General features: G+C 45.7%; 1 protein-coding gene across 1 annotated transcript in view; it reads right to left on the bottom strand.

Annotated features, from left to right (window-relative positions):
• Positions 1 to 14,607, bottom strand: part of fgfrl1a (fibroblast growth factor receptor like 1a) — a gene marked incomplete at its 3' end in the record, with an annotated part of 99,738 nt that overhangs the window by 64,573 nt on the left and 20,558 nt on the right. Inside the window, exon 3 of the mRNA XM_083651939.1 lies at positions 3,674 to 3,946. Coding sequence (XP_083508065.1) covers positions 3,674 to 3,946 — 273 coding nt within the window. The remainder of the gene's footprint in view (positions 1 to 3,673; positions 3,947 to 14,607) is intronic.

Here is a 14,607-nt window from a genome sequence, read left to right on the forward strand (position 1 = left end):
TCTCTTGTGCTCGTGCATGAACATGTAACGATGTGGTCTCTTGTGCTCGTGCATGAACATGTAACGATGTGGTCTCTTGTGCTCGTGCATGAACATGTAACGATGTGGCCTCTTGTGCTCGTGCATGAACATGTAACGATGTGGTCTCTTGTGCTCGTGCATGAACATGTAACAATGTGGTCTCTTGTGCTCGTGCATGAACATGTAACGATGTGGTCTCTTGTGCTCGTGCATGAACATGTAACGATGTGGCCTCTTGTGCTCGTGCATGAACATGTAACAATGTGGTCTCTTGTGCTCGTGCATGAACATGTAACGATGTGGTCTCTTGTGCTCGTGCATGAACATGTAACGATGTGGCCTCTTGTGCTCGTGCATGAACATGTAACGATGTGGTCTCTTGTGCTCGTGCATGAACATGTAACGATGTGGTCTCTTGTGCTCGTGCATGAACATGTAACGATGTGGTCTCTTGTGCTCGTGCATGAACATGTAACAATGTGGTCTCTTGTGCTCGTGCATGAACATGTAACGATGTGGTCTCTTGTGCTCGTGCATGAACATGTAACGATGTGGTCTCTTGTGCTCGTGCATGAACTTGGCTTTTTACGCTGGAGAGCTGCTGGCAATTTTCTTCCTGTTCGCATGGGATGTGAAGTGGTCATTTGTTATGCTGTATGCTTTTTTGATAATACAATAAATGTAATTGAATTTCCTCTGAGGGTAATTTCAGCCATTTCTACGAAACTTAATATTTCTCACCAAGACAGTAATAATACGTTTCCTGAATAAGCCCCATATTGTTCAAGGTTCTGCCATCTGACTTTGTGAATACTTTATGAAATTGCTGAATTGTATGAATTTACTTTTATTTTTTAATTAGAATTATCTGCCAGTGAATTTGAATAAAATTAGGAGAAGGAATAAACTAGTCCTTATGTCACGTCTGTATGAAATGTCTGTGTGATCTATAAATATGTAAAAGTACCGTAAATTCCGCACTATAAGCCGCACCGGTGTATAAGCCGCACCTGCAAAGTTGACTGTTTTTTACATATATAAGCCGCACCGGACTATAAGCCGCGGGTGTTTTAATGTTTTTTTTTTTTTTTTTTTTTTTTTTTTTTTATTGTGTTTTAATGTTTAATTACCATATGTAAGGGTTCATGCACAGAGGGGATTGTCGGGAAAGAGATGGCTGTTTGAGGAAGCTCCCATTTATTAACATTTCAACAAAACAACATAACACAACACCACCTGTGTTTCTTTTTTACAGTGCACACAGTGTCATACAGTGTCATACAGTGTGGTGAAAAGAGGGCAAGAGAGGAAATTAAAACAGAAGTGGATTTATAGTTAGAAAGAGTGCTAAAAAAGAGAGATTTTTTTTTTTTTTTTTTTTTTTTTGGAAAAAATCCATAGATAAGCCGCACCGTTATATAAGCCGCAGGGGCCAAAAAAGGCCAAAAAACGGGAAAAAAGGTGCGGCTTATAGTCCGGAATTTACGGTAATACTTTGCCATCTTGTTTTGTCTGAAACTGAAGTTCTCATTCAAAAGTGATTTACTACTACTACAGAACAATCAGACCTCCGGCTCTGCCCATGTGGGTTTGTTCAATCCATTGTTTCTCAAGCGTGTGTGTGTGTGTGTGTGTGTGTGTGTGTGTGTGTGTGTGTGTGTGTGTGTGTGTGTGTGTGTGTGTGTTTGTGTGCATATGTGAGAGTGTGTGAATGTGTGAATGACTTGGACAGTGAATGAGAGAGAGAGAGAGAGAGAGAGGGAAAGAGAGAGAGAGAGGCAGCAGCTGCCTGCCTGGATGACCTCAGAGGCAGCTGTTGCCCCGTCCTCCCCCCCTCCCTCCTCTCCTCCCTCTGCCCTCTGTATGCCAACTCGCCTTTGAAGTTCATTGCGAGAGCGATGCTGCATGTGTGGACTGATACCCATTTTGACACCTGCAGAGCAAAAGATTCTATTTATGAAGCCATTTTTTAATCTAACGGTGTAGGAAAACATTTTGCACTGGCAATTCAAATGAAAGAGAATCCAAAAAGTTAATTTCACGGGTTTGACAGGTGGGTTAGCTGCGACTGGCTGTCACGTGTTCCAACGATAAAATGACATACATATCTGAGGATATTGCTGCTGCTTCTAGCAGAAATCCTCCCTCCCTGTGTTGGGTTGTATGTCATGATTTCATTTGACAGATGATTCAAATTCAAAAATTTGATTTGAATTATCTGGTTGCATCAATGTGAAATATCAACGTGTTATTAACCTACAGCAAATATGGGCGGGTAATATGGGTGCTCCCAGCGTGTGCATGGAGCCCTGTGCGTCTTTGAAGCGCCGACGCTGGGCAGGGAGACACGCTGCTTTAGTCAGACCCTCTGGAACTCTGCACAGCTTTAATCTCCCTGTTGGCATCCACTGCACTGACTGAAACCTGACACACACACACACACACACACACAGAAGTATGCGAACAGACAGGCATGCAGACTTGTACACAAATCCATACAATGATGCACACAGACATGACGTATGATGCATTCGGACATACACACATTCACATACACAGACGCACATAAACACACATACACACATGCACATAAACTCACACACACACACACACACACACACACACACACACACACACACACACACACACACACACACACACACACACACACACACACACACACACACACACACACACACACACACAGAGGCTCTCACACTGGCCTCTCCCAAATAACTATTTTGTTTACATGCATAAGAGTGGGTATTTGGTGGGTGGTGGGGGGGGGGCAGCTATTTGAGTCCCAGTGCAAAGAGAATGACACACCTGTATTTGAGCAGCAAAGTTGTCAGAGTCTGACCGTAGTCACCAGTACAGTACAAACACACAGACATGCAGTATTGAAATCTAAATGACCAACAAGCAATAATAAGAACAACATAACAATAGCAACAATAAATGTCTCTTTTAGAATGACACCAGAATTGAGACACACACACACACACACACACACACACACACACACACACACACACACACACACACACACACACACACACACACAAACCGCATCCCGCAGTACATTGACGCAATGCCCTACAAACACAGACAACCAGAGCGAAAACACAAACATCTCCTTCAACAAATGTCCCATTCATAAATCACACTGCCACACACACACACACACACACACACACACACACACACACACACACACACACACACACACACACACACACACACAAAGGCAGTGCTTCATTGTCTGAAGAGTAACACAAGCTTGATTGTTGTATAAAAGACCCATCAACCAAACCTGGCTAATTATGTTCCAGACAGAGAGAGAGAGAGGGGGGGGAGAGAAAGAATGGGCGAGAGAGAGGGAAAGAAAGAAAGAAAGCCAGCAGACAGAAAGAAAGAAAGAAAGAAAGAAAGAAAGAAAGAAAGAAAGAAAGAAAGAAAGAAAGAAAGAAAGAAAGAAAGAAAGAAAGAAAGAAATATCTACCCCGCCCGGGCGAGAAATCACATCTACGGTACTCGTGTGTTTGCATGGACTTTGTATGTAATTACGAATTTTGCAAAAATCGCCCCGGTGTGAACACCCGTTTTTCCTTGTGTGAGAATGAGATGGCGTTTGGTCACTTGCAGCGCTCACCTATAACGATGAGGGTGTAGTTGATGTTGACGCTGCCGAAGCCGTTGGTAGCTTTACAGATGTAGGTGCCGGCGTCGTCCGCCTCCACCTCTTTGATGCGCAGGCCGTGCTGCAGCACTCTGAAGCGCGTCCAGCCGCTGTGGATGTTACGTCCGTCTTTGGTCCACATGATGAGGGGCGGGGGGTCGCCCTCCACGGGGCAGGACAGCTTCATGGTGCGACCCAGGCGAATGGACTGCCGGTGGGCCACCCGCTCCGACACCCTGGGGGGACCTTCAGGGGGCGAGAGAGGAAAGGGAGAGTTATTAACAGTAAGCCGCATTAAAGTTAAACATCTTTTAGATTAAAACATGTATTTTGCTATAACACAATAACGATCCAATCCATACGCTTTCCAAGACATATTTTACATTAAGCTGTTGTGTTGTATGCTTCCAGAAGCAGCAGCAGCAGAACTTTGTTCGGAACAAATAGAAAAACATCAACAAATGTAAGGAAACAACGAAAAAAAATCACAGTACTGGACAAACTGATTGATTAAGAAGTGCAGTAAGTCATATTTAAGATGAGCTGTTTTCATACATGAACCCTTGGGGAAGGAAGCAGACTTTAACATTGCATTGGTGGCATGCTGCTGAAGAAAGTGTACCCTGTAAAGGTTTGATCATGCAATGCTTCAACAAACACCTGTTGTACCCTTGACTTGCGTTCATCTAGTATTCTTTTTCCTGATTTATTTATCCCATTTTTATCCCCCATTAGTGCTAAACCATCTGAATGTCACATGAAAAAAAAGACAGAAATGATCCTTTCACCTTAACTGCTCAGTTGAAACATTGACACTTTACACAGACACTGCCTCCACAGGCAGGGAGCCAGAGCCAAGCTGACCGCTGGCTTTAATATCAATCCACATGCCTTTCTTCTTCCCCCTTGTCTTTCTTCCTCAGTAGAGACATCAAATGAAGAAGCGTGACCTTGAGCGCTCAGTAGCTGCTCGACTGTGAAACTGCACACTAGAACAACAGAGTGGCTGGAAAAGTAGCCTGATTGAATGAGGAAGGTGGGAGGGAGGTAAGAGAGGGATGGAGAGAGGAGGGGGCGGTGTAGAAGAAGATGGGGAGGAGCACCGACTGTACAAAGGGTGTGACATCACTCATTGGTTTATGGACTCCCATTTTGAAGCCTTTGAAGCAACAGCCTAATGCTATTGGTCCATGATCGGCAAGCCTAGTGTTTCCCACAGGATTTTGAGTATTTGTGGTGGGGGACCGCCGACCCCCTAGGGGGGTGCGGGGGCATGCCCCCCGCGAGATTTTTTTTAACATTTTAAAGTAAAATGCATGAATTTGGTGTACTTTGAGAAAGCTTAAGAGCAAAATTAAAAGGCTAGATCTATGAAGAACATGTCATCATTACTGTGTGCTGTGGGTTTACAATGACAAACTAAATTTCTCCCTATAGGTCAGTCAGGGATACTCAACTTGCTTTGCCACTTTCGTGAAATGATAGAAGGCGAGGGGCCAGTTAATAAACAAACAATATAGCCTACATTTTTCTGTAGCGGATTGTAGGTTTTTGGGGTGTCAGCCGGAGTTTAGGCTGACAACGCACACCTGATAGTTAGTTAGGTTAAGTTAGTTAGGTTAAGTACATACATAATAAGTGCCTGGGTAGCGAGCAGACGGCGGTATTTGACAATTTAGCAGCTAAATCATAGATTATTGAAAGATATTCCATTATTCCAGACTGAAATGCTATAACAGAAGTATTGGCCAGAATGACAGGAACATTTATTGGACACTTATTCAGCGGGTATCTTGCATGTTGCGTTCAGGTGCACTGTAAAAAATAAAAAATAAAAAATAAATTTGGTCATCTTTTTGTGGCGGTCAAAATCCTTTTGTGGCGGCCCGCCACAAATTCCTTTATGTATGGGAAACACTGCAAGCTGCATGATCACTGGACAGGCAACCTGTCAATCAAGTCTTTTTCATCGTCTATTTTACTCTTAAACAGGTGAGTTATATAAAACTTTTAGGCATTTTTACATTGGGGGTGAATGGGGAATGACTCCCTTTTGGAGCCAGCCTCAAGTGGCCATTCAAGGAACTGCAGTTTTTGGTACTTCGTCATAGATACAGTCGGTCTGTGTGGGAATGTCCACAACATGTTACTACGGCTGGCACGCGAGCCTAGACGGTGGGGGGAAAAACCCCATATACCGTATCTCAATGGGCTGACTCATCAAAGGACGGTGTTGCGGCTCTACACTACAGGATTGGGGATTCAAGAGCAGGTACATAGACGTCTGTTCAGATGTGCATTTAAAGGATGGCTTTAAAGCCATCCTTCAATGCGGTGGTTGAATCCCCGATCCTGTCTGCCTGGGCTGGTCTAGCAGCTAAATGCAAACTATGCTGCATGGGGAGAACGGGAGGATTTCCCCCATGCTGACCCATTGACCACGCGTCTATGACGACACACCACCTGAATGTATTGGCCTCAATGCGACCAAGCGAAAATCCGAGGGAGAGATGAAATAGGTAACGGAGGAAGAGGAGGAAATGAAAGGAGGGAGAGAATGAAGGGAGGGTGGAATTTAAGGGAGTGAGTCTGGAGAGAGAAGGCTGAGAGACAGACTGGGGGGAGGCAGGCAGAGAGGCAGGCAGGGAGAGAGGGAGTGTAGGAGGCAAGGTTCACTGCTGACTGTACATCTCCGTTTGACTTCCCATCACCCCCTTTTGCGTTAAAACAATAGCCTCCAAAAATAGTAACTGAAGAAAAACGCAAGCAACAGCCCGACAGAAAACATGGCCGCCTTGACCCAGTCTGGCTCCTGTCCCACAGTTTAAGGAACATTTTCATTGAAGGACAAAGGCTGCTGCTTGTTAACAAACTGATACAGGCTTATCAAATGAGCACGCAGCGCAGCCTGATACAGACAAGAAACATGATGTAAACATGTCTCAAGGTGCGTTTAAATCACCCTCCCATTTGTCTGAGAATGCCTTATCATAGAGACATAAATAGCCCAGCCTAATGCCAGATCATATTTACAGTCTACAGACCTTTACTTTGTCCTTGTGAATAATGCTTTTGTGAACTGGTGTAGACTTTACGAACTGTGGTAGATATCTGAGGGTGCACACATATTGGCCCAGCCTAGGGATGCACATTTTCCGCAAATTCCAAACTCGATCATTGGTAACGTTAACAATCAATCAATCGATTAATTGTAATTAAAAATACAAAATTTTCCAAACCATACCAAATGCGTTTTTTCCTCAATAAAACGTTTATTTATGCAGCAGCAACGTATTGTATATTTCTCACAGCATTGCATAGCATACGCTATGAAACACATAAAAACGTGGAGGCATAACTTTTTAGACATGTCAACATTTGCCCAGAATCCCCGTCACGGCCGCAGGGCTCACTTACCCATGCAGATTGTGACGCGAGGTTACTCCAGGTGAGCCAATTTATCCGAATGAACACTGTTCTACTTGAACAGCAGCTTATGACTTGTCTGAAAAGGGCTATAGTGATGTAGCCGAGTGTCCGGGTCCGCCTATTACTTACACTTTGTTAAAACAATAAACGAGAGTCAGGCTGTAACGTTATAACACGTTTCCACATTCATTCTCAGTTAGCTCCTAGCGTTAGCACACACCAGCTCTGTGGTCAACAACATCCCACTTCCTATTGTACGGCAACTCCGAGGGGACAAACACAGAGCCTCGCATACACGCTGAACACAGTCTGTTACAGTGATATCATTGCGCCCTCTGGAGGATCATTGAAAAATGATTTGAAAAGACCATTTAATGCGTTGCTTTTATGTTTTGTTTTGATCGAGTCATTTTTCTTTGCTCGAGTAAATCCTTAACAAGCAATTAATCGAGTTTCGATTAATTGTGTGCATCCCTAGCCCAGCCAATTACATGATTTGTTTTTTTGTGTGCTTTAAGATGGATTTCGCAAAAGGGGTTACAGAGGGGTTACAGTAGAGTGGCTACAGTAGACGGGTTACAGTAGAGGGGTTACAGTAGCATGGGTTACACTAGAGTGGCTACAGTAGAGGGGGTGGCAGTAAAGCGGTTACAGTAGTGGGGTTACAGAGGGGTTACAGTAGGGTGGCTATAGTAGAGGGGTTACAGTAGAGTGGCTACAGTAGAGGGGTTACAGTAGAGATGTTACAATAGGGGGGTTACAATAGTGTAGCTACAGTAGAGGGGTTACAGTAGCATGGGTTACACTAGAGTGGCTACAGTAGAGGGGGTGGCAGTAAAGCGGTTACAGTAGTGGGGTTACAGAGGGGTTACAGTAGAGTGGCTACAGTAGGGGGGTTACAGTAGAGTGGCTACAGTAGAGGGGTTACAGTAGAGATGTTACAATAGGGGGGTTACAATAGTGTAGCTACAGTAGAGGGGTTACAGTAGCATGGGTTACACTAGAGTGGCTACAGTAGAGGGGGTGGCAGTAAAGCGGTTACAGTAGTGGGGTTACAGAGGGGTTACAGTAGAGTGGCTACAGTAGGGGGGTTACAGTAGAGTGGCTACAGTAGAGGCGTTACAGTAGAGATGTTACAATAGGGGGGTTACAATAGTGTAGCTACAGTAGAGGGGTTACAGTAGCATGGGTTACACTAGAGTGGCTATAGTAGAGGGGTTACAGAGAGGTTACAGTAGGGGGGTCACAGTAGGGTGGCTACAGTAGAGGGGTTTTAGAGAGGTTACAGTAGGGGGGTCACAGTATGGCGGCTACAGTAGAAGGGTAACAGTAGAGGTGGTATTTTCTGTCACAGCCGGCTGCTGGATATGGATATTACAGAGAGCTGGAGGTGGACACAATGATGGATGGATGGAGGTTAAACGTGTGAAAAAGACATTAGTCACAGAGAGGTATTCACTCCCTCCCTCTCTCCTCTCATTCCCGGGACAGGGGGGGGGGGGGGGGGGGCTCGGCTGTATGGCTTTCTCATCAGTGGCCAGACAGGAGTCTCTCTCTCTCTCTCCACTGCTTCTACTTCTGTTTTCTCTTCTTTCCCCCCCCCCTCTGCTCTGTTTTCTTACCGTCTTTATTCCTCCTTGTCTGCTCTCTCCTCTCCCTCTCTCTTTCTATCATAATTCTCTGCTTTCTCTCTCCTCTCTTTTACTCCAATCTTCTTATCCTTGCCTTCTCTTGTTGTTTCTCTACTTCTGCTCTTACCTGTTCCTCTCTCCCTGTCTATTCCTATTCCTCACGTTCTCCTTCTCTCTTTCTCTTACTCCCATTTTCTCTCTCTCTCTCACTCTTTCTGCCTCCATTTGTATCCTCGTCGTTTCCCTCCTCTTCCGCTCCCCACCCCCTCTCGCTCTCCTTTCTTTCAATCTCATTGTCTCTCACTCTCTCCCTCTATTTCCAAGTGTTTCTCTCCGGCTTTGCATCTTTCTCTCTCTCTCATCCCTGCTCTTTCGCTTCCCTGGATCCACCTCTATTTTCCTCTCTCTTTCTATATGTCTCTCTCTCTAACAGATTGAAATCTCATTCTCCTGAACTCTTGCTACTCCCCTGCTACCTCTCTCCTTTCTTGGCCTTTCGCCCTCTCTTCCCTTCGCCTCCCTTGTTACCTCCTCCTGTCCTCCTTTATTCCCGTCATCACTTCCCTCAGCCCTCCACTCTCTCTCTTTCACTCTTTCTCTCTTTTCTCTTCCTTTCATCACACTCCTTCACACTGTCCCCTTCATTTCATTGCAGTATGAATCTCTCTCTCTCTCTCTCTCTCTCTCTCTGTCCTAGTTGATTTATTTTTCTCCTGCCTTCTGTTTGAGAAAGAGCCCAGTTTCACACACACAGACACATGTGCGCACGCGAGCCGTAGCTATTGGTGTGTTCCTTTCTCGCAAACAAACTCGGATGTGGAGGCTAAATGACGTCACATCCGTTAGCGTGTTAGCGTTCCATTTGCAGAAAACTGGAGCTGGGAAGCTCACTGTTGAATTGCGTCACATCCGTTTAAAAGAGTCAGCTCTTGGTCAGATCCAGTCGCTAGCCAGGCTAGCCATTGTCAGCAATAACAGTTCATAACAAGGCATTTCGCTGCATTTTGCGCATACAAACACTGCAGCCTCATGTCCACAGAGATAGAAGTTAGGCAGTGCTGTGTGTACCGCTGATTTAATGAGACACAAACAAGACAGAAGTGCTAATAAACAGCAATTACTACGATTAGAACTATTGTTGTTGCGCGGAGCAGCCATCTTGGATTTTTGAGGCCGGGGCTGCTGAGGCTCCTACGAGTTTGGGATGGGAAATACCAGCTCTGGTGACGTCAACGTCCCAGCTGATGACCTTTGAACCGTAAGATTACCAGTTCCCAGTTATAAAGGAATGCCCCATAAATTAGTGAGGACATTCATTTGACATCATGCATTCTCCATAGCCCCTAAGACTAATCTCAACCATCACACCTATAAATGCCTAACCCTTAAACCTAGCCTAAGCCCAAGTCTAACCTAACCTATCAAAGCAAGTCTTCATCTTCAAACAGCCCTTTGAAGATGTGGGAAGGTCCCCACTTTCCAAAAACCTCCTTATTTCCCAGGTATCAAACTCTAATTGGTTCTCACTAAGATAGCTGTACAAGAACACACACACACACGCACACGCACACACACACACACACACACACACACACACACACACACACACACACACACACACACACACACACACACACACACCTCAGTCTAAAGGATCCCAGGAGCAGAACCTGGAACTGAGCCTCTCAACTTTGGACAGTTAGCCTCCTCTGCTCTCTCTCCTCTCCTCCCTCATCACTCCTCCCTCAACACTCCCTCCCTTCTTCACCTCCTGCGCTCTCCCTACTCTCATCCCTCGTTTCCTCCCTCCCTTCTTCATCTCCTCGCCTTCCTCCTCTCTCTCTGACTGAAGTAACGGTCTGTTTAATCTGTCTCCAGAGGGATGAAACTGAAGCGAAACATATTTTCTTCTCTTTCACGAGAGGCAGGGTCAGTGTGTGTGTGTGTGTGTGTGTGTGTGTGTGTGTGTGTGTGTGTGTGTGTGCGAGAGAGAGAGAGAGAGAGAGAGAGAGAGAGAGAGAGGGTGTGTGTATTTCTGGGACCTGTATATGTTGCTGAATGTTGATTGAAGTAAGACAATGCTACGTGTATATAGGCCTAGTTGTTGTTAGGGTTGTGTAAATGCATGTAGGTCTACATGTCACTGTACATTGACATACAAGGGATGTGTCTGCTGCTAATGTGAATGCATACATCTGTGTGTGTGTGTGTGTGTGTGTGTGTGTGTGTGTGTGTGTGTGTGTGTGTGTGTGTGTGTGTGTGTGTCTGTGTGTGTGTGTGTGTGTGTGTGTGTGTGTGTGTGTGTGTGTGTGTCTGTGTGTGAGAGAGAGAGAGAGAAAGAGAGAAAGAGAGAGAGAGGTCGTGTGTGGTTGTTGATGTTACTCTACAGAATCTGATTATGTCTGTCTGTGTTTCTGCATGTCTATGTCTGTGATTGTCTGTTGGTGGCTACGTGTGTGTGTGTGTGTGTGTGTGTGTGTGTGTGTGTGTGCGTGTGTGTGTGTGTGTGTGTGTGTGTGTGTGTGTGTGCCTGCGTGCGTGGGAGCAGAGAAAATTGCAGGCCTTTAAAACTCCAGTCTGTTTAGTCCATTTGCGGCTAACTGCGCTCCCTTGCCTGCAATTGGCTCCATACGCGACAACCTAAAGCACCTTGAAGAGTGTTTGTCTGTCTGTCTGTGGACACACACACACACACACACACACACATGCACACACAGACACACACACACACACACACATGCACGCACACACCCACACACACACACACCCACGCACACACACACACACACACACACACACACACACGCACGCACACACTACCTCTCTTTCCCCTTATACGGTAGGCAGCAGCAGGGAGTGTGTAGGTAGGCTAGACGTGCATGTCTGGTATGCTCAAGCCTAATGACAGGAAAATACAGCCCACGTCTCTCTCTCTCTCTCTCTCTCTCTCTCTCTCACACACACACACACACACACACACACACACACACACACACACACACACACAGGCAGATCTTTCCAGCTCAGCGCTCCACATCCTCAGTGTGGATGGAGGTGAAGAGTTGCTCAGTAGAGCCCTTGCATAAGCCTTTCACATGACTGTACTAGTGAGCCGGTCTGGAACACAGTGGTCTCCACTCAAATTCATCACAAATCACTCACTTATGTAGAGATTGTCAACAGCGATTATGTCACTCGAGCCCTCAGTGATGAGGTCATCATTGCTCGAGTGGCATCACACCATTAGGTAATTAGGGCAATTAACCTGCCCTAATTACCTAATCAAAAAATCTGTCTCCGTTAGGTCACCCAGGGCAGGGGTGCTCTCTACACTTCAGTTCAGCACGATCGTACGTAACATGGCATAGCTGTGGATCTGGAGCATGCAGTGACGTACAGTAGTGTGTCAGCGTAAGAACTATCATGGGTGTGGTGTTGAGACTATGTGAAAACAACCATCTGGCAGCGTCAGGTTAATCTCGTTTAGTCAAATCCAGTAAACTCTAGTCCTGTCCAGTTCAGTCTAGTCCCTAGTCTAGTCTAGTCTAAATGTCTAAATGTCTAATCCAGTCTAGCCAAGTCAAATTTGGTATAGTCTAGTCCAGCCTATAGTCCACTTCAGTCTAGACTGGTCCTGCACTGTTATAATTTGTAACCTGCTTTAACATGAGGGGTAGCATAGTGAATAACAATAAAGACTTGAAAAGGGTTCTTGAAACCAGCAAAAAACACAGCAAGACAATTTGAAAACAAAATCCAGAATGCAAATACATTCTTCTTCTGAAAAATGCTGGGGCAGGGGGGTGGGTTTGTGTTGCATATCTTGGCATTGCGTGGCGGTCGGGGTTACCCTTTATGTTTTGCTTTGGATCATGGATTTGGTCTTTTAATGGCCTTAACGTTCCACTGGTCTTAGAGGCAGAGGGCTTTACAAAGAGGCCAACACAGCGTTGTTGTTGGCATGCGAGTGAGACTGGAGAGAGAGGGGAGAGCGAGAGAGAGGGGAGAGAGACTGGAGAGAGAGAGAGAGGGGAGAGAGAGGGGAGAGAGACTGGAGAGAGAGAGGTGAGCGAGAGAGAGGGGAGAGAGACTGGAGAGAGAGAGAGAGGGGAGAGTGAGACTGGAGAGAGAGGGGAGAGCGAGAGAGAGGGGAGAGAGACTGGAGAGAGAGAGAGAGAGGAGAGTGAGACTGGAGAGAGAGAGAGGGGAGAGTGAGACTGGAGAGAGAGGGGAGAGAGAGACTGGAGAGAGAGGGGAGAGAGAGAGGTGAGAGCGAGGGGGAAGAGAGAGAGAGAGGGGAGAGTGAGACTGGAGAGAGAGAGGGGAGAGTTAGACTGGAGAGAGAGCGAGGGGAGAGTGAGACTGGAGAGAGAGGGGGGAGAGAGAGGTGAGAGCGAGGGGGAAGAGAGAGAGAGAGGGGAGAGTGAGACTGGAGAGAGAGAGGGGAGAGAGAGACTGGAGAGAGAGAGGGGAGAGTGAGACTGGAGAGAGGGGGGAGAGAGAGACTGGAGAGAGAGAGGGGAGAGTGAGACTGGAGAGAGAGGAGGGAGAGTGAGACTGGAGAGAGAGAGAGGGGAGAGAGAGACTGGAGAGAGGGGGGAGAGTGAGACTGGAGAGAGAGAGAGGGGAGAGTGAGACTGGAGAGAGAGAGGGGAGAGTGAGACTGGAGAGAGAGAGAGGGGAGAGAGAGACTGGAGAGAGAGAGGGGAGAGAGAGAGGGGAGAGTGAGACTGGAGAGAGAGAGGGGAGAGAGAGACTGGAGAGAGAGAGGGGAGAGAGAGACTGGAGAGAGGGGGGAGAGTGAGACTGGAGAGAGAGAGAGGGGAGAGTGAGACTGGAGAGAGAGAGGGGAGAGTGAGACTGGAGAGAGAGAGGGGAGAGTGAGACTGGAGAGAGAGACTGGAGAGAGAGAGGGGAGAGAGAGACTGGAGAGAGAGAGGAGAGTGAGGAATGCTTTTGAGAACGCTGAACAGCGGGACGCAGCGTACTGTAGTCAAAGTCAAAGTCAAATTTATTTATATCGCACTTTTCATACACAAAGGCAATTCAAGGTGCTTTACAAAAAATCATTGAAAGACAAGCAGCAAAGCAATGCATAGCACACAAAGAAAAAAAAAATAATAATAATAAAGAAATCAACAGCATATCAGAACACTAATAATTAAAATAAAACAATAAAACCAAAATAGAACAATAAAAAAAATTGAGTAGAATTAAAACTTCAGTAGTTTAGTAGCAGTTAAAAGCAAAAGTAAACATAAAGGTCTTTAGCTTGGATTTGAAAATAGGCAGAGTAGGGGAGTTTATTCCAGCTATGGGAGGCATAGTGGGAGAACGCGGCTTCACCATGTTTTGTTTTGGTCATCGGAACAATTAGCAGACCAGTCCCTGATGACCGAAGAGATCTAGAAGGTTCATAGTGTAGAAGCAATTCAGAGATGTAATGTGGGCCTGACCCGTTGAGAGATTTATAAACTATTAGCAGAATTTTAAAGTCTATTCTATGACATACTGGTAGCCAATGCAGAGATTTGAGAACTGGTGTAATGTGTTCAGCTTTCTTGGTTCTTGTTAAAACTCTAGCAGCCACATTCTGAATGAGCTGTAGTTGTTTAATAGCTTTTTTGGGAAGGCCTTTGAAAAGACTGTTGCAGTAGTCTAACCTGCTAGAAATGAAAGCATGAATTAGTTTTTCAAGATCTTGTTTGGACATATAGCCTCTAATCCTTGCTATATTTTTTAAATGATAAAAGGCAGATTTTCTTATAAACTTGATGTGGGAGTTAAAGTTCAGATCAGAGTCAATAATAATGCCAAGACTTTTTACCTGGTCCTTTGGCTTCAGAG

This window comes from Poromitra crassiceps, assembly GCF_964638095.1.
Source record: "Poromitra crassiceps genome assembly, chromosome: 15".
In the NCBI taxonomy this organism is placed as follows: domain Eukaryota; kingdom Metazoa; phylum Chordata; class Actinopteri; order Beryciformes; family Melamphaidae; genus Poromitra; species Poromitra crassiceps.